Source organism: Rhinolophus hipposideros (genome assembly GCF_964194185.1).
Source record: "Rhinolophus hipposideros genome assembly, chromosome: 9".
Taxonomy (NCBI): domain Eukaryota; kingdom Metazoa; phylum Chordata; class Mammalia; order Chiroptera; family Rhinolophidae; genus Rhinolophus; species Rhinolophus hipposideros.
The window spans coordinates 52,346,959-52,369,350 of NC_138055.1; the positions used below are offsets into that span (position 1 = coordinate 52,346,959).

General features: G+C 44.2%; 1 protein-coding gene across 2 annotated transcripts in view; it reads left to right on the forward strand.

Annotated features, from left to right (window-relative positions):
* Nucleotides 1–16,325, forward strand: part of SLC4A8 (solute carrier family 4 member 8) — a 69,652-nt gene extending 53,327 nt beyond the window's left edge. For both annotated transcript variants that reach the window (XM_081061196.1, XM_081061195.1), the window contains exons 21-25: nt 276–449; nt 4,355–4,492; nt 7,664–7,755; nt 9,798–9,893; nt 11,030–16,325. In XM_081061196.1, coding sequence (XP_080917322.1) covers nt 276–449; nt 4,355–4,492; nt 7,664–7,755; nt 9,798–9,893; nt 11,030–11,042 — 513 coding nt within the window. In that variant the 3' untranslated portion in view covers nt 11,043–16,325. The remainder of the gene's footprint in view (nt 1–275; nt 450–4,354; nt 4,493–7,663; nt 7,756–9,797; nt 9,894–11,029) is intronic.
* Nucleotides 16,326–22,392: the final 6,067 nt, after the last annotated feature.

The following is a 22,392-nucleotide window of genomic DNA, read 5'->3' on the forward strand; positions in this document are numbered from 1 at the left end:
AGTATGGGGTAGGAAAAAGAAATTTGAACCTAAAATTTAAAAAGATGGATTTGAATTCTGACTCTGTCACTTAACAACCTTGGCCAAATTACATGCTCTCTGGGACTCAGTTTCCATACATTACATGCTCTCTGGGACTCAGTTTCCATTTCTGTCCCATGGAAATGGTATTACCTACCTTTCAGAGCAGGTGATGTAAGAGACATGAATGGGCCTAATAGGGCTTCTGACCCAGAGAATACTCCTGAAAATCAATGCCAGTCCCCTCCTTTCAGTTCTTTGATCGTCTGAAGCTCTTTGGGATGCCTGCAAAGCACCAGCCAGATTTCATCTACCTGCGGCACGTGCCGCTGCGCAAAGTACATCTCTTCACGCTCATCCAGCTGACCTGCCTGGTCCTGCTCTGGGTCATCAAGGCGTCTCCAGCCGCTATTGTCTTTCCAATGATGGTGAGTTTACAAACATTATTATTTCGTTTTAAACATGATGATAAAATATACATAACATAGAATTTACCATCTGTACCTTTTAAAGTGTATTAATCCAGTGGCTCTAAGTACATTCACATTGTCGTGCAGCTCTCACCACCATCCATCTCCAGAACTTTTCTCATCTTGCAAAACTGAAACTCTGTGCCCATTAAACAGTAACTTCCATTCCCTCCTCCCCCAGCCCCTGGCAGCCACCATTCTACTGTCGGTTTCTAGAGACCTCAGACAAGTGGAATCATGCAGTATTTGTCCTTTCGTAATGGGCTTATTTCACTTAGCATAAGAACTTCAAGGTTCATCCATGGTGTAGAATGTGTCAGAATTTCCTTCCTTTTTAAAGGCTGAATAATATTCCGTTGTGTGTGTGTGTGTGTCTATATGTATATAGAATATAATATATATATTCCATTGTGTGTATGTATATATGTAATATACATGTAATATATGTGTCACATTTTGTTTGTTTATTCATTGATCAATAGACACTTGGATTGCTTCCATTTTTTGGCTATTGTGAATAATGCCGTGACTATGTGAGTCATGCTAACAGGAAACAAATACCTGTTTGTATCCCTACTTTCAGTTTCTCAGGGTCAATATGCAGAAGCGGGATTGCTGGCTCATATGGCACTTCCATTTTTAATTTTTTAGGACATGTCATACTGTTTTTCATAGCAGCTGCACCATTTTACATTCCCACCAGCAGTGCACAGGGTTCCAGTTTCTCCACATTTTTGCCAACACTTATTTTCTGGGTTTTTTTTTGAGGGGGGGTTGTTTGTTTTTTTGTTCTGTCTTCTCATGTGCTTATTGACCATCTGTCTATCTTCTTTGGAGAAATGTCTATTCAAGTCCTTTGCCCATTTTTAAATTGGGTTGTTTGTTTTTTTGTTGTTGAGTTTTAGGAGTTCTTTATATAATATGGGTATTAATACCTTATTGATGGTGAGTTTTTGTTTTTTGGTTGATCTTTGTAGGAGCAGCATTATTTTGGGGATCTTGGGGTGTCGATGCATGTGTGTAACAGTTTGCCACGTTTCTTTTCAAGGTTATGAGTCTGCCTGTCCTTCCTTCCTTCCTTCCTTCTTTCCTTCCTTCCTTCCTTCCTTCCTTCCTACCTTCTTCCCTCCCCTCCCCTCCCCCACTCCTCTCTCCCTCCTCCTCCGCCTTCTCCTCCTCCACCTCCTCCTCCTTCTTCTCTCTTTCTCTCTCTCTGTCTCTGTCTCTCTCTCTCTCTCTCTCTCTCTCTCTCTCTCTCTCTCTCTCTCTCTCTCCCGACATGGAGAGGAGCTTCATGTCTGCAATAATTTGCATATGACTTCCAAAACAGTAGAGTTCCAATTTAGAATTTACTGCAATCAGAAATGCCTAAAGTGGTAGAAATGCACTGCTTTAAACCACTGGGAGGGAGGAAGAGGTTGGTGTAACACTGATAAGTGATTGGGACATCCTTTCCTCCTTTCTAACTGAAGCAAGGGCTTTGGAAAGGAGACTAGGAAAGCTGAACTGCGTGTGGTGTAACAGGTGACAAGCTGTTTTCTAAATCTAGGGTGATGATGAAATTCTTGCCACCTGACTTTCATCTCCTCCTCTTGATGACTTTCTTTCTCTAGCTTACTCCATGTCATGAGGATACTGAGAATTCAGTGGGATGTTTGAAAGTTACCATGTTTCCCCGAAAATAAGACCTAGCTGGACCATCAACTCTAATGCCTCTTTTGGAGCAAAAATTAATATAAGACCTGGTATTATATTACATTATACCCCGTATTACATTATATTATATTATACTACCGTATTTGCCGGCGTATAAGACGACTGGGCGTATAAGACGACCCCCTAACATTTCCACTCAAAATACAGAGTTTGTTATATACTCGCCGTATAAGACTACCCCCTCTTCCGCACACCTTCCACACACCAAATAACTTTCAGTTTAAAATTTGCATCATACTTCTTTCTTTTGGCTGGTGCCATGATAGGGATGATAGGGGTTTGACTGGTCGACATTTTCTATGCTGTACTGTACAATGGTGCAGTATTGTGGTTGGCTGTTGGCTGTATACAAAGCCTGATTTGATTGGTCCCTGCTCCCTGTTTGCCCGCCCTGTCACTATAGCAGTCTGGTCCACCCTTGCATCAGCATCTCCCTGGGACCTCACTAGTGCGCAAGTGCGAGCTCTTCAACATTCTAACAGGCACCATGATAGCGCAAAATCGCGAATCTTCAATGCATATGTAAAGAAATATACGGTAACCCGAATTTACCACACTCGCAAAATCGCACACAGCCGACCATACACCCAGTATGGTATCGCGATTCGCGATTTTGCGCTATCATACTGGGTGTATGCTCGGCTGTGTGCGATTTTGCGAGTGTGGTAAAATCGCATAACAGCAAAATCGCATAACAGCCGAGCATACAGCCAGCAGCGCTGCTGATGCCTGAACGGTATGTGGAATGAAGTGGGCGGGCATCGGGAGGCCACTATGGCACGGGCAAGCACTATGGGCAGTCTATCTGAAGTGTACCTGGCGTATAAGACGACCCCCCCACTTGGAGGCATATTTTTCGGGGCCAAAAAATCGTCTTATACGCCGGCAAATACGGTATATTATACCCGGTCTTATAGTAAAATAAGACCAGGTCTTATATTAATTTTTGCTTCAAAAGAGGCATTAGAGCTGATGGTCCAGCTAGGTCTTATTTTTGGAGAAACACAGTACCCAAAGAGTGGGCCTCTAGGGAAAAAAGGCAATGAGGATAATGTTTGGTATTTGTTTAGGTACTTTTGAATGCTGTCTTACTGGGAGAATATTCAAAGGTGAGGAACCTGGAGCGGGGTTTCTTTTTCCCTAGTCTCCTAGATATATACTTTCCTGATGGGCTTCTCAATTTTGTCACAATACATGTAGGGTTCTGCATTTGGGTGTTATGTTCAGGGGTTGGGTGTTTGGTTAAAGAAATAGCAAATTTCTGACAACTCCTGGAAGGGATACTATCAGTTTTGGATTCATTGATAATAGTCAATTGAAATTCAGGAGAAATGTGGTTGAATTTAATAAGCCTGATTTGCCTTATTCTTTGTCCAGTCACCAGATGTAGCTGATGAGCACCAGTCAATCCAGGCAGGACCTTTTGGGTTATTATTGGTTCCTTTTTGGCTAACATGACCCTTTTGGGAAAAAAGTGGAGCAGCAGTTGAGAAACCCTGACCTATTTCTATTGAGGATTAGCTGTAAGATTTTAGGCAAGTCACTTTCTCTCCCTGGTTCTCAGTTTTCTCATTTAGAAAGCATGTCAGACCAGGCCAGAGGGCAGAGACAACAACCACTAGAGATCCATGATGCAGGCATAAAGCAAGGATTTTGTGGGGAAACGTATAGGCAAAGGGCCAGAGGAAATCCAGATGGTCCTTCAAGGTCCCCTCACCCCATAGTGAGGCATGCTTGGGCTGGCACAGCTGGCCCCACCATAGCCCTGCTCCTGCAGAGGCTCTCCAGCCTTATGCTGCCCTGTAGCCCTTCCTGCTGCTCCTCCTCCCTCCACCGCCACCCCCCCACCCTGCCAGGTCAGGCAGCTCTTAGAGTCCTCTGCAGATGAATGGTTTCTCTTTATCATGAGGGGATTAAATTAGTTGCTCTCTAAATTGGGTTGTTATGATTGTTAAATAAAATAGTGTGTGTAAAACACTTCTCTGAGTATCTGGTACAAAGAGGGCACTCAATAAAAGGCAACTGTAATGATTGTTAGGAGTTTGATTTAGCTTCAAATGTCCTAGTCTGCTGTGAAAAGAAGACTTTGCTCTTAACTCCAGGAAGTAATTGAGCCCTCTTAATCCACTTTCTTTATTTTTCTTCAGGTTTTGGCCTTGGTCTTTGTCAGGAAAGTCATGGATCTCTGTTTCTCTAAGCGAGAGCTGAGCTGGTTAGATGATCTCATGCCTGAAAGCAAAAAGAAGAAGTTGGATGATGCCAAAAAGAAGGCCAAGGAGGAAGAGGTCATGCCTCTTGCACCAACTGTACACCTTGGGACAGCCTCAAGTTACAGAACATGGGAGGGGCCACACGTCTGGGATCCCAAGGGTTATATTTAGGAGCTGGGAAGCTTCCACCAAAGCTGTTCTTAGCTGAGAAAGGATTAAGGAGTCTTGTCCCTGTGTGTCCTTCATTTTTGGATTTGATAACCAGCTCCCCCCGCCCCCTTTGTTTGTCTACAGTCTACTCACCAGGTTCACACTTAGAATATGAACATATAGAATCTGCTCTTATTATCAGATCTAATGGTTCATGTTCTCCCAAAAGGTCTAATTTGACAAGTATACAAAACCTATTATTTTCTCAGAGTATTTGTTATGTACCTAATTGCAGATGATGTTGTGATTGGCACCATGCAAAGATAACGTGCATAGGACTTTCTGTCCTTCCTCGTTTCCCTCAGCACTTGACATCTGCCATCCACACAATGGACCCTCAGTCATTAGCCTATACGTGCAAAGAATGAATGTGAAACAAAATGAAAATACCAGACCAAGAAATGAATGAGCCGGAAAGTGTTTCCAAATACAGTTAATGCCTGAAATCGTGTCCTTTGAAATGCATTTTAAGGGATATTTTTTCTAATATCTTGAACTTTTAAAATCTTGTACTACTTTTTCCCGTCCTATTGAGGTGTAATTGACATAGAACATCGTGTCAGTTAAAGATATAAAATGTAATGATTTGATACTTGTATACAGAGGGTGCCAAAAAATGTATACACATTTTAAGAAAGAAAAAAACTGTATTAAAATTACACTGATGGTAACCACTTTGAGCACCTCTTGTAATTGCAGAAGTCAAATGTGACTTGTGTTCATCTTCTGTTATCAGTATATGTTGAGTATTACAATTTTAATACAGTTTTTTCCTTTCTTAAAATGTGTATACTTTTTTTGGCGCCCTCTGTATATTGAAAAATGACTACCGCAATAGGGTTAGTTAACATATCCATCACCTCACATAAGTCACAATTTTTTTTTTGTCGTGAGAACTTTTAAAATACTCTCTTAGTAACTTTCAAATATATAATACAGTATTGTTAACTATAGTCACCATGCTATACATTACATCCCCAGAACATATTCCTTTAACCACCTTCACCCATTTCCCTCACCCCACCTCCACCCCTGGCAACCACCAATCTGTTCTGTTTCTATGACTTCAGTTTTTTTAGATTCCACATATAGATGAGATCATGCGCTATTTTTCTCTGTTTGACTTACTTCACTTAGCATAATACCCTCAAGGTTCATTCATGTTGCTGCAAATGGCAGGATTTCCTTCTTTTTTATGCCTGAGTAGTATTCCTGTCGGTATGACCTTTTCTTTATCCATTCATCTATTGATGGACATCTAGGTTACTTTATTTAGGGTGATCAGGATGACTCCTCTAAGGAGACATCTCAGCAGAAACTTGAATAAAATGAGGGGCAAACAATGAGGATATCTGAGAGTAGGAACATTCCAGGGAAACAGGAAATGCAATGGTCTTGAGGCAGGAAAGAGCTTGGTATGCTTGAGTAAAATCAGGAAAACCAATGAGGCTGGAAGGGGGAGAGGGGTAGCGCAGAAACTAGTTAGAAGGCTGTGGCAATAGTTCAGGCAAGAAGTGATGGTGGCTGAGGCTAAGGGAGAGGTGCTGAAGGTTGCTAGGTTTCGAAGATGGAGCTGACAGGTTTTGCTGATGCATAGTGAGCATGGCTGAAAGAGAGGAATCAAGGACGACTCTTAGATTTTTGGAGTGAACAATTGGATGAATGGCTGTGCTATTTATTAAGATGGGGAAGACCTAGGAAGAGCAGCACTGGGAGGAAAATCATGGGATCTCTTTTGGATGTTAAGTTTGAGGTGGCTGGTAAACATTATATTATTTTCCAAAATTTCTGAAGTTTAAAATTACTGTATAAAATTATTTTAAAACCTAAGTGTAGTAAAAGAAAAAATGAATACCCTCAATTTTCACATCAGCATCCAATATTTATGTTCAATTTTTTTATGTTCTGTTTAAATCCTTACCATAGTGTTCATATAACTGTGATTAACTGTATATTTGTGTGTGGGGCAATACACACAGACACACACACATTCTGATTTTCATATCCTCAACTTTATTTCATAAGACACTTTAATGTTTCTATATATCTATATGATAATCATTTATTGTTTTAATGGCTGCATAATATTCCATAGTATTATTATCTTAATTTAAACATCCTTCCTTCATTAAAATTTATAGTTGTTTTTAGTTTTATTATTGATTATACTACTTTAAGTTTCTTTGTACATATTTTTTCTCTGTAATTATTTCCTTTAAATTAATGACATTTTTAAAAAATTTATTTATTGGGGTGACAATTGTTAATGAAATTACATAATTTCAGGTGTACAATCCTGTATTACATCATCTATCAATCCCATTGTGTGTTCACCACCCAGAGTCAGTTCTCCTTCCATCACCATATATTTGATCCCCTTTACGCTCATCTCCCTCCCCCCACCCCCCTTACCCTCTGGTAACCACTAAACTATTGTCTGTGTCTATGAGTTTTTGTTTCTCATTTGTTTGTAATGACATTATTTTTTAAGAAACCATTTTATTATGAAACATTTCAAACGTATACAAAAGTAGAAAGAAACAGTATCCATATTCCCCCAATTAACTATTTTTAACAATCAGTTTGAATTAAGATACAAATAAGGTCCATATATTGCAATTGGTTGATATGTTTCTTAAATCTCTTTAAGGGTTCCCCTTTCATCTTTTTTTCTTTTTGTTGAAGAAACCGGATCGTTGATCTATAGGGTTTCCCACCATTTAGATTTTACTAAATGTGTCCCTTGGTGTCATTTAACATGTTCTTCTGTCCCTTATATTTCTAGTAAATTGGTAGTTGGGCCTAGAGACTCATTCAGATTCAGGTTCTTTTATTTTTTTTTAAAGTATTATTCCATGTACAAATATCTGCTTGTCTCTTTTTGTGTTGAGTCAAATCTATGAAAGAACATAATTATACTCTTTTATAATAAATGTGAGAAAAATTAGATAGAAATTGGGATTATAGAAAAATGGGCTAGTGTAGACTCATGGTTTTACTTGGTCCAACATATAATAACATCTCCTTTTCTTCCAGGAGGCTGAGAAAATGTTAGAGATGGGAGGAGACAAGTTCTCCTTAGAGAGCAGGAAGTTACTAAGCAGTCCTGGAAAGACCAACAGTTTCAGGTAAAACTGCCTCAACGCCACGGAGTTTACTGTTTGGGTTATTCTGTAAGCATTCTGGCTTTGTCAGGGGTGGGGGGTGTCACACATGCAGCTGCTGGTGTAAAAAGCTAACACTCAGCCTCCCAGTTCCAACCTGTGGAAACACCATTTCTTTTCATGGTTTACGGACTACCCGCCGCGTGTCAGGCACTAGACCAGGTGCTGGGAATCACAGAGAACAGAGGAAGGAGCCCAGGTACCGAGCGCCTTCTCCTTGCCAAGACTGTGCTAGGATGTTTACTGTGTGCTCTTGTTTAACCTTTACACCACCTCTCTGACACGTCTCATTATCCACATTTGGGCTGTGAGGAAACCGAAGCCTGGAGGGTTGTAGGTAATTTTCCCAAGGTCACAATGCTGCTAAGTAGGAGGTTTAAGATGCAAACGCTAGTCTTTGTATTCCTCAAACTAGTGCTCCTGCCTTTCTCTGCCACCTTCCAAAGATGAATAAGATATGGTCTTTGTTTCCAGAGAGTTCTCAGCCTGGTGGGCGTGAAATTCCCAAGCTTGGGCAAGCCTTTGGGGAGGAGCAGAGACAGCCCATTCCAATGTAGCTTGTGGCATCTACAGTCCTAGGAGCCAAGGGAGACTGAACTGGGATCACAAAAATCCTTTACTTCTGCCATTAGTTTATCCCCTTCCTCTACTGAAGCCATTGCTCATCACAAGTCACAGGAAGCTAAATTAGTCCATTTGTGGTTTCATTTCTGGTTTTTGTTTCACAATGGAAGAGATACACATAAGCTGAAAAAAGCCCAGAGGTTCCGAGGGGGCAGAAATGGAAGAGAGAGGAGATCTGAGTAATACAGATCCTGGATAATTTATTGCTGAATCAATCACTGAATTTATTGTGGTTTATGTTGTATACTGAGTGGGAAATGAGGAAAGTCTTTTCTTTGATCTTTAAAAAATTTATTTATTTTTGACAAATACAAATAGTATATATGTAAGGTGTACAACGTGATGTTTTGATGTATGTATACTGTATGAAATGATTACTACAATCAAACTAATAACATGTATCACCTCCTGTAATACCATTCTTTTTGTATGTGTGGTGAAAACACTTGAGATCTACTTTCTTAGCAAATTTCAAGTGTGCAACACATTATTATTAACCATGGTCACCATGCTGTACATGGGTTTTCAGAATTTATTCATCTTGTAACTAAAAGTTTGTCCCATTTGATCAATGTTTTCCCTTTCCTCCATCACCCAGCCCGAGCCTCTGGTGACCACCATTCTACTTTCTGAATTTGACTTTTGTTTTTTAACTGACCCCAGTGAAATGGAATCTTTGGACTTGAATAAACTTTCTACACGTTCTGGAAGGAGCCATAGGCTTTGACTCACTGGTGGCAAAGTAGGAGCAATATTCTTCCTCTACTGGGTGCTGCCTCCTCTTTCGGCCTTTTGAAAGGAGACAGCCTGGCTTGTAGAAAACTAGAGTCCAAAGACTGGATTTAAGGTCTTGATTCTCCACCTCCTGACATTTGACCTTGAATGGTCACTTAGCCCTAGGAGCTTTGGTTTTTGCACCTTCAAATGAGCATGTTAACATTCTCTAATGCTCTGATAGTTAAGATCATATATTTTAAAAGTCCCTTGTAAACTACAAATGGGAAACAGTTGGCCATGTAAGTGAGAAAAATGAATGAAGGGTGCTTAGTGCCATGCCTGGCACACAGCGAGCGCTCAGTAAGTGGGAGCTCCTGCTGGCATCACAGCGCTGTCATCAATGTCCCCAGAGGGGCCCCTCGAAGGAGTGTGGAATTGTGGGGGCAGGGCCAGCCACCACCTGGCACACCAGGCCCTCGGCACCACCTCGTGCGTCACCTTGCTTATCTACGCTGTGACCATCTGGATCCTAGCCCTCTTGTCAGCTGCTAGTTGAGCTCCCTCAGACCTAATCTTGTCCTCTCCCGTGGGTGGTGGTCATTATAGACTGACATATGTATTTTATATGTATGTCTCGCATTTACTGTCCTAAGTATTGATTTCAGATGTGACCCCTCTGAGATTAATATATCTGATGAAATGCCTAAAACCACAGTCTGGAAAGCGCTCAGTATGAATTCTGGAAATACAAAGGAAAAGAGGTAAAGAGAATTTTAATTGCTGATTTTTATTTATTTATGACTTTTAAAGATAGTAATCATGTTGAAAGTAAAAGATATTTTAGTTGTAAAATTGAATTTGTCTAATAAGCATCACTTCCCAGACTGCTGCTAATCCCACGAGAATAGCTATAAGCCAAAGAAAAGTCAAAATGCTTTTTCACTATTTGAACAGATACGCAGTTTTGAGCTGACCATTTACACAGGCCTAATGTCAGGATGGAATTATTTTGGGATATAAATCTGCTTTATCTACTTACTTCCCTTCATCCCCTTTCTAGTTTCCATTTCAAGATCTATAGAGCATTCCTCCAGTTACTGCAACCACACAAATGGGATGTTGCTGAAATATTCAGGCAGTGTGGATACAGGTCCAGAACGAGAATTATTGCCAAGTAAAGATTTTGAAATATTACGTTGTAACTGTTTTCTTATTTTGAAAACTAAATTCTGCATATCATTTGCCAATAGCATAGATCAATTTTAATCAGGTTAATGAAAAAATGGAGGGATTTGAGGCACCTTTGCCTGCATTGAAGTAGACTTGACACCCAAACTGAATAATTTAGTCCAAACACCATTTAAGTTTAAGTAGGCAGATCACGGAAGGCAAAATCTGAGGTTTTATTAAAGGCAACTTTTCTAGTTAAAAAAAAAAAAAAGGCAGTAGGCTAGAAATTAGGAGGCCTTGTTTAGTTATTAATTTTGTGCATAACGTGGCAGGCCACCGTTTCTGCCTCTCTGTTTCCTCAGCAGGAAAATGGGGACAATACAACTGCCTCACTCCTAAGGCTGCTCTGAGGAGAAACAGAAGTACTGTGCAGAACCACAGCCACCAGTGGGGTGGTAGTGATGGGTTATATCTTCACCAAATGGGTTAAAGTAAATCTGTGCTGGCTGTGAGTGAAATATAGAATCTTGTTTCCTTCAGAGGAAAATCCAGGCAGCTGTCGAAATGTATAACGCACACGGTTATTTTTAGTTGATAACTAGTCTACTTGTAAATGAACTTAAAATATAGCCAGATCCAAATTGTGGTGACATCTTCAAAGTATTGTGTTAAAAGCAGGAATGAATCATGTGTTCCCTTTTTGTCTAATTGTAACACTTTTATTCAGTCTCTTCAACTAAAAGTCTTTGCTCGGATGGAAGATTTGGGCTATGAGGTGCCTCAGGGAAGTTCTGGTCACAGAGAAGATGGTGAATCTCTCAGAGAAGAAACAAGACCAAGCCTGGCCCTGTCCATGGTCACGTAAAAGCCATGCCAAAGCATTCAGTTTTTCATGGTATGAGTTGGAGGGCATCCAGCTATCCCCATACCAGCAGCCAGTCACCAGACGTGAATGTGGAAGCAGAAGACCACCTCCTGCTGGTACTTCTCCTCTTCCTTCTCTTTCTCTTCAAACTGCCACCATTGAAGACCCATTTTCCAGACATTTTCTCTGAAACTCTCTGCCGTCCTGCCAAGCCATACGGATCCATTCTGCCACTGAGGATTCCTCCAACGATGTCCCTGTTTCTAAAGGATGGGGTAGGGGAGTAGGAGCAGAGCAGAGCGAAAAAGGAAGGCTCTCCAGGCCCACAACAGCTGTGGGCCTGCTCTGGGGGATGCTGGTCAGACCCAGAGGGTGTCAGGAGGCTCTGCTACGAGGAGGGTCAGCGAGCTGGGCATTGGCAGTGCCCACCACTGCAGCCAGAAGACGCCTCTGACCCGGTGCGTCTTCCCCGTTCCCTAGCAGCAGTCTGCATAACTCAGCAAGAACCTTGGATGATGAAAGGGCCGAGAGATATATTGGAGTTACTTAGCTGAGACAGGAAAAGGCTCGGGGGGAATCAATAATTTAAGTGAGGATGAGTAGCGTCTGTTAGTTTCATTGAGGATAGAGTAAGAGAATCAACTTAAATTGCTACAGAAGAAATTAGCTTAGACATAAGGACTTCTAGGCTGAAAATTTGTCATAGTGTCTGCTTTGCAGATATCTGGGAAAGGTTTGATAATAGTTGTTTGTGAGTAGAAGGGGAACTAAGATGTTTTTATTGGCCATGTTGTGGAAACATCCATATCTGCTGCTGTCTCCTGAGGACACATTTGATTCCATTCCTGGAGAGATCCAAGTGCTTACGTAATGTTTCCTTAGCTGCCTTAGTAGCGAACCATCATCAACTCAATGGACCGAAGCCACCTTCAGCTGTGTGGTTTCTTCATCATCAGGATTTCTGTTGGTTGACAAATGTTCTGGCTCTCAGATGTAAAAAGCCACACTGGGAAATGAACTGTAAGTGGTGAAATTAGTTTTGGTATTTAGTTTACAGCTATATTTATAGTTTTTCTTTTCTCTGTTGCATTGAATATCAAGGGTTTGGGCTCCAGTGTGTATAGACTTTCCCTTTCTTTGTGCACAGAATGTGACCAGCAAGCATGTCGGCACCCAGGGAATCCGATCACATTAGTTTTCCATCCTGGAAAATCTTTGTATAGTGGGACATTCCCCTGGTATGCTCTCCTTTCATAGGTGAAGAGTTGGCTATATAACGTTACTGAATTTTGCATTCCTGAGACTCTTAAAATATGTTAGTGTATTCTAGGCTCACTCTCAGGACCTTTGATAGTGAAGGAATCCTGCATTTCTTTCATATTTCCCTTCTCTTAAAGCCACAATTATTTTAATACGCAGATGATTTTCAAAATATCTAACAACTGGTACTGGCTGGACACCATCCACTCAGAACGGATGCCTGCTGTAAACAAGCAGTGTGCGTATGGCCTATTGGCTGAACATCAAGCTGCTTTCAAATATGGAAATGATATCCCTTTGAATTGTGGGTATTGTGCCTGGTTTGTCTGATTTCTACTCACAAGGCTGTTTGAGGGACAGCCTCGGCTTCCTTTCATATGGTGCAGACGGAACAGGTATTCTCCTTTGAACCATATGGGCGTTAAAATCCTTGTGAGCCAAAGCTTCACATTTTGTCACTTTAGGATAAATGTAATAGTTGTACCCATTTACCTACCTAATCTAGAAAAATCAAAAGGCATCCTGTCAATGGGAAAGGCTTTCGTGCTGGCTTTCCCTGTCCCTCTCTGGCTGCTCCCTGGAACTCGCCTCCTTTTTCACCTTTGTTTCTTGAAAACACCCTTGTTTTCTTACTCCATTGTGCCCCACCATGTTCTCCTGCCACCTCTGCGTGGGGAGGCTGGTGACTGCTTTACCTGTAATAGGGAAGAGCCCATCGTGCAACAAAACTCGGTGACAATATCGCTCAGAAAGGTCTCTCTCCTACTACACTGATGTCTTGTGATGCCTGTGTCTGCTGGGCTCCTCGAGAGTAGGGATCTGTCTTCGTGAACCCTGCGCAGTGCAGTTACAGGACCGCAGGTGTGCTTTCGAGTCCTTCCCGAGCTGACTCTCCCAGGTGCCTGCGCCTTGGGAATGTTAGCTGTTTTCAAAGGCTGTGCCAATCTTTTTAGGCCTTTAGATTTTTCTCCAACAATAGCTAGCCTCATTTCTGCTACATCTCAATGGCCCGAATCATTCCCTATTCTTACTCTTTCCCAGCTCCCACCAAACACTCAACCCCAGTCCTGACTGCTTCCTTGCTCAGGTCTGTGGCTGGTGACCGTGGTGGCCGATTCAAGCTGGACTGCCTTAGGGCTAGGAAACTTGGAGTGGAGGTGAAGCAGCAGCAGCGTGTGTATATGTATGTGCATAGGCACGTGTGTTTATCGACAAGTGAACATGTATCCGTAAGATTTCATTGCTGCTATTAAACAGCCTGTGCACCTAAGCTGTGGGACATAAAAAACAATATGATCATTCTCCCATCTCAGACTTCTCTAACAGAATAGCTTGGGGACAAGAATAGGCTGAGTAGTCAATAGAAAAAAAGTGTTTAAGATCAACATTAAGGAGTAATGGAGTTAGGCGTAGAAAGCAAGCCAGGTGTTTAGGCGATTTCCATGCCCAGGTTTGGTTGGGCCAGATAAGCAGTCCAAGGGGTGATTTCAGGAAGAGTTGGTGTCAGCAGGCCAGTGTCCTGATGGACTGGCAGTATAGTGGTAGGAAGGCAAGGAAGCCGGGGATTTCAGAGAAGAATGATGAGCGGAAGGTTGGTCTAAGGGGAAGAACTGGCATCGCTAAGAGGGTGGGCTACTTCCTAGTCCATGACTTCTAGGGCGGGGTTGGTCTAGACAGAAGGTAAAGACCAGCAGAAATATGCTGTGAAATTGTCCAATATATTTGGCTGCATTAAATGTAGGCTAGCTCTTTGGGGCTATGTAGGATTTCAAATTTCTGATGATGGGATGATCAGGAGATCCGGTCTTTCCCACATAACAGCTCCTATCCCCATCTCCCTGTTCAGATAAATTGGTTTTCAGGATAGGGGGGTAGTGAACCATATATTTCCAAAAGACAGTGTGAACATTTGCTGTTTCTCTTTGTCTGGGATGTGATTGCCTTTTAAATTAGTCATAAATGTTTGATAAGAACCTGGGATATGCTAGTCTCGGGCTTGGTTGACATCTCAGGCTGTCTGACCACTGTGACCTTCAAGGGGTCTCTGGTTCTCGGAAGCTGTAGTTTCTGGTCATCCAAAACTGACAATTCCCAGTGCTGCTTTATTTTGTACCTACTCAACTCGCCAGACTTCACTTTCAGTAGAGGAATCAGCAGTTCTCCCTGCATCGTCTCTATTGATTCCAACGTCCATGTTTTGAGTCTCCACGTTTTCCTGAAGCGTGGGAGAAAGCTCGACCCCAGGACCCCTGCTCTCCTTTTAAATGGCCTCACAAGCACTATCCAGTATGTTCTCTCTGCTCATTTAATCGGCTTCTCTACATTTCCTATTCTGCAGGAGAGTAGCACCTCCTCTTACGACTCTAAGCAGGCTTGGCTTGTTTGTTACTGCATCTTCCTTGGACTTCTCAGGTTTCCAAGCCACATCCCGGCAGGACATTCGGGAGCCCTGCGCTGCATGTTGACAGCCTCCTTTTCCTTTTCTCAGTTGTAGCTGTTGGGCTCCCATAAGGTGGAAATCCTTCTTGCAGGTCCTGGCTGATCAAGTGAAACACCATCCAAGTTCCACTCCCTTTGCCTGACTCAGCTCTTTCAAGCACCCTCTACTCTTCTATCTTTTCCTCAGTCTTTCAAGTTCTCCTTGGAGGGAAGAAGTTCTTGGTCAGAGGTCTTAAAAACCACCAACACTTGGGGGTGGTGAGAGACGTGAGGAGGTTAAACGGTTCTGGGACAAAGAGGACTTTATGGTTGTTTTTCTCACTTAGGATGAGGGACTAAGGATTCTCAAGCCCTCAGGCTCATCCATATTTCAGTAAACAGAAAAAGACATTCTGAAACCAAACAGAAGTAATTTTTCTACCAAATCTATTATTTATGGTTCTTGATGCCCTTGGTCTCTTTACACTAATTATAGAGAATGGGCAGTTGTCTCGGTTAATATTTCTTTATGAGAAAGCAGGCTAATTTTCATAACCAAAAGAGGTGTGAGGTAACTCTATTACTGCTTGAAACATGAAAAGAGGAAAGGAGTATAATGTGAATCTTTTCAATAGGGAAATCCAGAAAATGGAATGATTCATGCATACATAGGCAGAAGTCTTTTAGGAAATTCTGTGCTCAAAGGGAATGGAATGTTTCTAATCCTTCTGAAAAGAAAAGGAATGGCATTTTCCTTAAACCTAACCCACTTTCAGCACTGGAGAACACAGAGCTTTTTTATTCTAGCTGATGGCACTAATATTTCCTGAGACAGAGAAATCCCACCCACGGCACTTTTCTGAGCCCAGCAAAAATCAGCAGAGCTCAGGCTTCTCTTAGCAGGTTTGCACTTGACTCCAACATGCAGGTTTTTCACATGTGCAATAATGTTGGAAGCAGAAGTACCAAACTGAATGTGCAATTACTCCTTTTGCAAAAGAGGCCAAAATCATCCCCATTTTTCTCCCATATTCGCTCCTCCAAGATGAAAGCCTCCTTCTTGTTTCTCTGTCTGTCCGATTAGTTAGATATGGCTGCCCTCCCAAGCTAATGGTGTCTGGTGGAGAGCCGAGCAACCTTCCCATGGGAGGGGACAACTTGAGGTGCTGGTACATTTCCCTTGTTTTCTATGTGCTTCTTTCTAGTAGGTCTCATGTAGAGATAGAGATATTTTAGTTTTACAGATTCCAAAGTATATATTTTTAGTGTAAGAAATGTACCCTCTCCACAATCCATGGTGTACATAGAACCAAGAACAATGTGTTGTGATAACCCCTTAGCAATCTGTGGTAGGACTAGGATCCCTTACCACCAAGTTCACGGTCTGTCTGTGAACCAGGGGAGGTGGTTGTGACACCTCTGCCCGCCCAGACTTTCCTGTGCTCAATGGGTGAAAAATAAAGTCTGTGTAAACTGCTCACACCTGTGGTTTTCTTTAAGCCCAAATCAAGGGGCTGAGCCAATACTGACCAACTACAGAATTTGAGAGAAGAGTTACAAAGGTGGGAGAGAGAAAGGTGTAGTGTCTGCTGAGCGTGCCTTGAGAGGCCGTGTGTACCTCCTTGGGGCAGAGAATGGAAGGAGGCTATAAGGGCCCTTTCTTTGGGGACCACTTAGTCTTGTGTTTGGGTGGGGGGACAGGACAGCATGAAAAGAAAGCCCATTTTGGAGGTACAACCAGGCTGATGAGAGCAATTGCTAATATTTAAGGACTTTCCACTGCTTAGAAATTCAGATTTTTAAAATCTGTCACTCCAGAGTTTTGGGTTTTGAGGGGCTGGGATGTGCTCCATTTCTCTTCTCAGATCCTCTTGTTGGTGGGTTGGTGAAAAGGGGAAGAAGGAAGCAATGGAATAAGAGCAGAGAGACCAGTGAGGGGGTGAAAGGCCAGGGTGGGGACTGAGGCAGTCAGCAGGCTTTATGGATTGACTAGAAGAAAGGAATCAACTGGAAGCATCAGAACACGTAGCAGTGTTACGTGGAAGAGGAGCCACTGCAAGTTGGGCCTGCAGTCTGGAGACAGAACTCACCAGCTCTGAGAGCTTTTGCTATCTTTTCGCTATTTTTTTAAACATCCCGACAGTATACACACGTCACCTTGTCTCAGAGAATTACATTGAGTAGTGGGAAGGCTACTCGTTCAGGGAGTGGAGCCGGTTCTGATGTGGGGGCGGGAGCGGGACGCATTTCTCATTCTCACATCCAGAGGACTAGCCTCTGTGTCATTAAGGATTCCATTAAGTAATAAGTGACAAGTGCTCGGAATGGCACCTGGCACGTAGTCAGCATGCAGTGAAGTAACAAGAATCCTGGAGGTAGGTTAATTCAGCAGCAATTACATCAAGGTCCGATTCTCCACAGCCCTCATGGTTTTTCCTCTCCTAGTCACAAGATGGCTCCAGAAGCCCCAGGCAGCACGCCAGCCAGCATAACGTGGGAAGAACGAGGGGGCATTTCTCCAGCTTCTCTCTCTTTTAAAGAGGAAAATATTTCCAGGAGGGTTGCCCTCTCCCATGTCGTTGGTCAGAACTGGATGACATAACTCATCTCTAAAATGGGAAAGAGATGGGCTGCGTTGTTGGGCTTGGACCAATTAGGCTTCCCCCTCTGGAGTCGGGCCCAACTTCCTTGCCATATTGCTGCTCCAATACTTGGATTCTGTTAGCAAGGAATAAGGCAGGAGGTGGAAGTGCTTAAATATCCAAACATACCTGCCAAAGAACCCAAGCGAACCTGAGCCCCGGGGCCTCCCACAGAGCAGGACCCTCAGGAGGCCAGGGGACCTCATGAGAACGGGGTGCGGGGGAAACGCAGGTGGATTGACCGTCATTCTAATGTCACACGTCTGAGAGAAAAGCTGCCATGCAAATAAAGAGTAAACTTGTTTGACGATGCTCCAGAGGACATAACCAGGTCCAACTTATTTTCTTAGGAGGCAGAGTGGGCTCATGTTAGGAACTTAGAGCTAAAACTGCCCGGGAATGGGATTGGCTGCCTTGGGAGCCAACGTGTGCGAGTGCCTAGCGCTGTGGCACGGGTGGCCGTCTGCCAGGAATGCTGCAGGTGTGGGAGGATGGGCTCGAGGGCCTGTGACTCGATGACAGGGCTAGGGAGGGTGTGCAGACAGATAACATCGCCTGGGAGGAGGATGAGCGATGGGAGGGGGGTGGTGAAGGAGTGGGCGGGGAACAGATGTCTGAGGCGAATGGAGGGAGCAAACAGTGCAGGGACGAAGGAGTGGGATGGGTTGTCTGCTTCCGAGGCCAAGCAGGAGGATGAGGACCTCAGCACTTCATGTCCCCGCTCTTCTGGGGCTGGGTCTTTGGGTTCCATGGGTCCCACGTTACATGGATCTAGCTTAAAAAAATAGGCTTCTCTAAGGACACAATAGGGTATTTTCCCGACCGTCCCTGCCCACCACCTGCTACTACAGGACCTCCCGGCCGACTCCTGTCTGCTTGTGAACATGGTGACTTCAATGACAACCCTTCCAGGGCCAACTTCCAGCTCTTGGTGCCTCGCCCAGTGCTGAGTGAGGCCCTGCTGTTGTCGCCACCTCCGTCACTCACTGAAGACGTGCTGTGCCAATCCACTCCATTCTGGGCCAATACTCCTGTGCTCTGTTGGCATTGGGTCACCAGGGCCGTCCAGGTAGCAATCCCGAGCGGCTCACCCTGATCCGGGGGTGTGGAGCCTTTTCGCCCAGCATTGGGGCCCTGTCTGCTGATGGATTCCCAAAGCTAAGTTGCCTTGGTTCCTCTAGTGAGCCAAAGCAAGACAGTTCATGACAAGGTGGAAAGTGCCTGGAAGGCCCAGGTCTCACAGAGAAGGGAGATGAACAGGTTGGCTCTTACTACTGATTTCCCACCTGGGTCCAATCAGCTGTGCCCAGTTTAAGGGTGATGGGGGCAGCAGAGGCCATGAGGTGGGGTTGCTCCTAGAAGGAAGTGTGGGTAGGACTGGCAGTGAATAGCATCTCTAATATAAAAAGCTGGCCTGCTTTGCGGGCTCGGTATGTGTCAAACACTGGGCTAAGGACTTCAGACGCATAATTCATTTACTTTTTGCAAAAACTCTTTGAGGTGAGTTTTCTTACTTCTTTCTTATGGGCGTGGAAACTGAGGTTAAGAAAGGTAAGTGATTTACCTGGATGTGCAGACAGTAGATGGCAGAGCAAGGATTCAGACCTAGGTCTTTCTGAGCCTAGAGCACGTGCTCAAAAACTATCAGCGTGCATTGTTCTGGCCTCCTGGTGCAGCTGTCCAGTTTGCTAGGCCCAAAGGACCCCAGGGCTGAGGACTTTGCTTGGCCATGACCACGCTGCCTGGCTGATTCAACAAGTAAGGATGATGCACTTAGTCCGTCAGGCACCCACCCCCCCCCCCCCAGTGCTGAGGGCACAGTGGTGAACAAGCTCACAGGCTTCCAGTCTAGAAGGGGGTGACATACATGAGCACATTACATGCAGGAGGGGGCTGATGTCCACAGGATGGGCAGTTTGGAAGGCCTTTGTAAGGGACCCCCCGCCTCATGGTCATCACACAGCCCTGGGCAGGAGGAAGTCAGGAGATAAGCTCTTCCTGCCTCTGCTCTTTCCTAGCGTCAGTTTCCTTCTCTGGGCTCCAGTTTCTTCATCAGCATAAATTAGGCGTCATGCTTGGTTTCGTAGCTCTTTTCTGAGTTTGATGTCCCCTAAGTCTATAATGAGGGCAAGAATTGCTAGGGAGGATCCACTGGGCTGGTGTGGTGAGCCAGGAACCACGGAGGTGGATACATCTGGAAGACTGGACAGGGTCCAAGCGAGTTGGAATCTGAAAGCCAGTGGGTGAAAGCTTGAGGCATCGGCAGCAGGAAGGTGAGTGAAATCCCTCACAGGATCTAGACCCTCAGGGACCCTGGTAGGGGCGGCCTGGCGCCCATGTCCACCCATGATCTCTGGACCAGGCATTGACATTGACCAAAGTGACCTTCGATCTCCTGCCTGGAGAAGGGAACACAGATCCATTCACATCCTCACTAGGTCACAGACGCAGCTTTGAATGGCCTTTAATGAGTTATTGGAAAAATCCAAGCAGAGGGAACCTGCATTCTGTTACTGTAGTTTTAGCCACACCCCCAGGAGACACTGTGACCTTGCGGATCAAGTCTCTGGGATTGGAATCTGTCCCGCTGGCAACATCCCAACCAGGAAGGGCGGAAATGAACACCTAGAGAGGAAGGGGGGGGCCTGTCTAGCCCTCCAGTCAGCCTTCCATTGTCTGATGGCTCACGGCTGCTTATCTCTAGCCTCTTTGGGGAGGTGATGAAAGCTAATCGTACACCTGCATCTGGGTCTCATCCTTCCCTCATACTCCTCCTGACACAGCCCCTCTTCACATCTTCAACCCTCCTTCTTCTGATTGGTTTCTTCTCATCCATCTCCCCCCTGCACAGGACAAACATGCCAAGAAATGTCATATCTCAGAGAACACCGTGGGGTCTCAATTTCCTCTTCAACCCCCAGCTCCAGGTCTCCCCTGGTCCCCGCTGACACTGACGCCCCACAGTGCCTGCCTCCAGCTCCTCTCCCTTCTACCTACTACTCGCAGCTTCACCACAGAATTGGAGTTGGATGAGGTGTATGGATGCTGTTGGGCTCTACATAGATTCAGTGAAACATACCTTTTGTGGAGCACTATATAGTAGGTACAATTATTCATATTTTATAGATGAAGAAACTGAGGCTCAGAGATGCTAAGTAACTTTCCCAAGATCACACCGCCATTAAGTTTCAGATATGACTCCAAAGTCCTTTCCACTACATGGATTTACCTCCCAGAGCTTCCAGAGGAGGGTTTATTAAGCCTTTTAAACTGATACTACCCAAATATAAAATTATTTCATATTACTAAATATGCTTTTCCCTGCTCTGCATTCTGCTCCCTCCCCACCCCCCAGAGAACCTGCTGTGCACTTTCATAGGAAGAGATTCTCACCACTCCCAGCCCAGCCCCCAAGGGCCATGAGCCATCTTACAGAAGTGTGATTCCATTTGGGGAGAGGCCCAAATTCTCCCGTATTCAGCCAGAAGTGTACATCTGGAAAGAAAGGTATGTGCCAGCGCCTCAGAACGGGAAGCACAAGTGCCTTTGAGCAGAATCAGGAGAACAGACCTACGGGACCCTAGGGTAAGAACAGGAGCCTGTCCTCCCTCCCTCCTTTGCCTGGACCATCTGGGTCAGACAGCACAGAATTTCCCCGGAAAGCAGCTCCTCTTCTATTCAGTTTGTCCAGATCTGGAGGGGAGTGAGCGGGCCTGGCTTCTTTCTTCATAGCAGCCTTTTTGCAAGCAGCATCTTGTTTGGTTCTTGAAACTGTCTGAGGGCAGTTATCCTTCTGGCAGTCCTTCTTCCTTCCTTTTTAGAGATAAGAACTTTCAGGGCCACAGGGCCAGTGAGTGCTGCCCTGCTGGCCCTCGCTGCCTCCTGTCTAGGTTTGTACATTTCAAAGTGGACATTTATCAGCAATTTGGTTTCATGGGTCAGATTTTAAACATTTATCATGAAAGTAAATTGTAGAACTGTGTTGTCAAAATACGCTACCCACTAGCCACATGTGGCTATTTAAACTTAATTAAAATTAAAAAATGTAAAAATTCAGTTCCTTAGCCACGTTTCAAGGGCTCCATAGGCACATGTGGCTGATGGCTAGTGTGCTGGATAGCAGAGTAGAACATTTCTGCCACTGCAGAAAGTCCCATTTGACAGTGCGATCACCAGATATTTAGACGGTACAGAAAATGATGAAGTTACGTAGAAGTATAAATGTATTCGTTTTCCATTGCTAGAATACAAACGACTACAACCTTAGTGATTTAAACAACACACTTGTTACTTCACAGTCTCAGTAGGTCAGGAGCCCAGGCGTGGCTTAGCTGGGGCCTCAGCTCAGAGTCTGTCACGGGGCTATAGCCAGGTGTCTGTAGCCAGGTGTCCATAGCCAGGTGTCGGCCGTCTCCTATGAGGCTCAGCGGGGTCCTCCCAGATTACTCAGGTTGTTGGGAGAATTCCATTCCTTACAGCTGTAGACTGCGGCCCTTGGCTCCTAGCAGATACTTGTTTCTATAGGTACCTCAGGCATACCTCCTTCTTCAAGGCCATCAGGAGCGCGTCTCTGACCTCTGGACCCTGTCTTAAAGGGCTCGCCTGATTAGGTCAGGCCCACCCACGGCCTTTTGATGAACTTAGTTCCCTTTTGATGAACTTAGAGCTAATTTTAATTTCATCTGAAAGGTTCCTTTCCTTTTGCCATGCAATGTAACATAATCACAGAGAGATATCCCATCACCTTTCCTGTTGTCTCTGGGTTAGAAGTACTTGCTTCTAGTCTCACAGGTGCCACCCACATTCCGAGAGGGAATTATACAAAGGTGTAGATACAGGGAACAGGAATCACAGGGCTATTTGAGAATTCTGCTTACCACATTAAAGTATAATAGTATGAAAAGA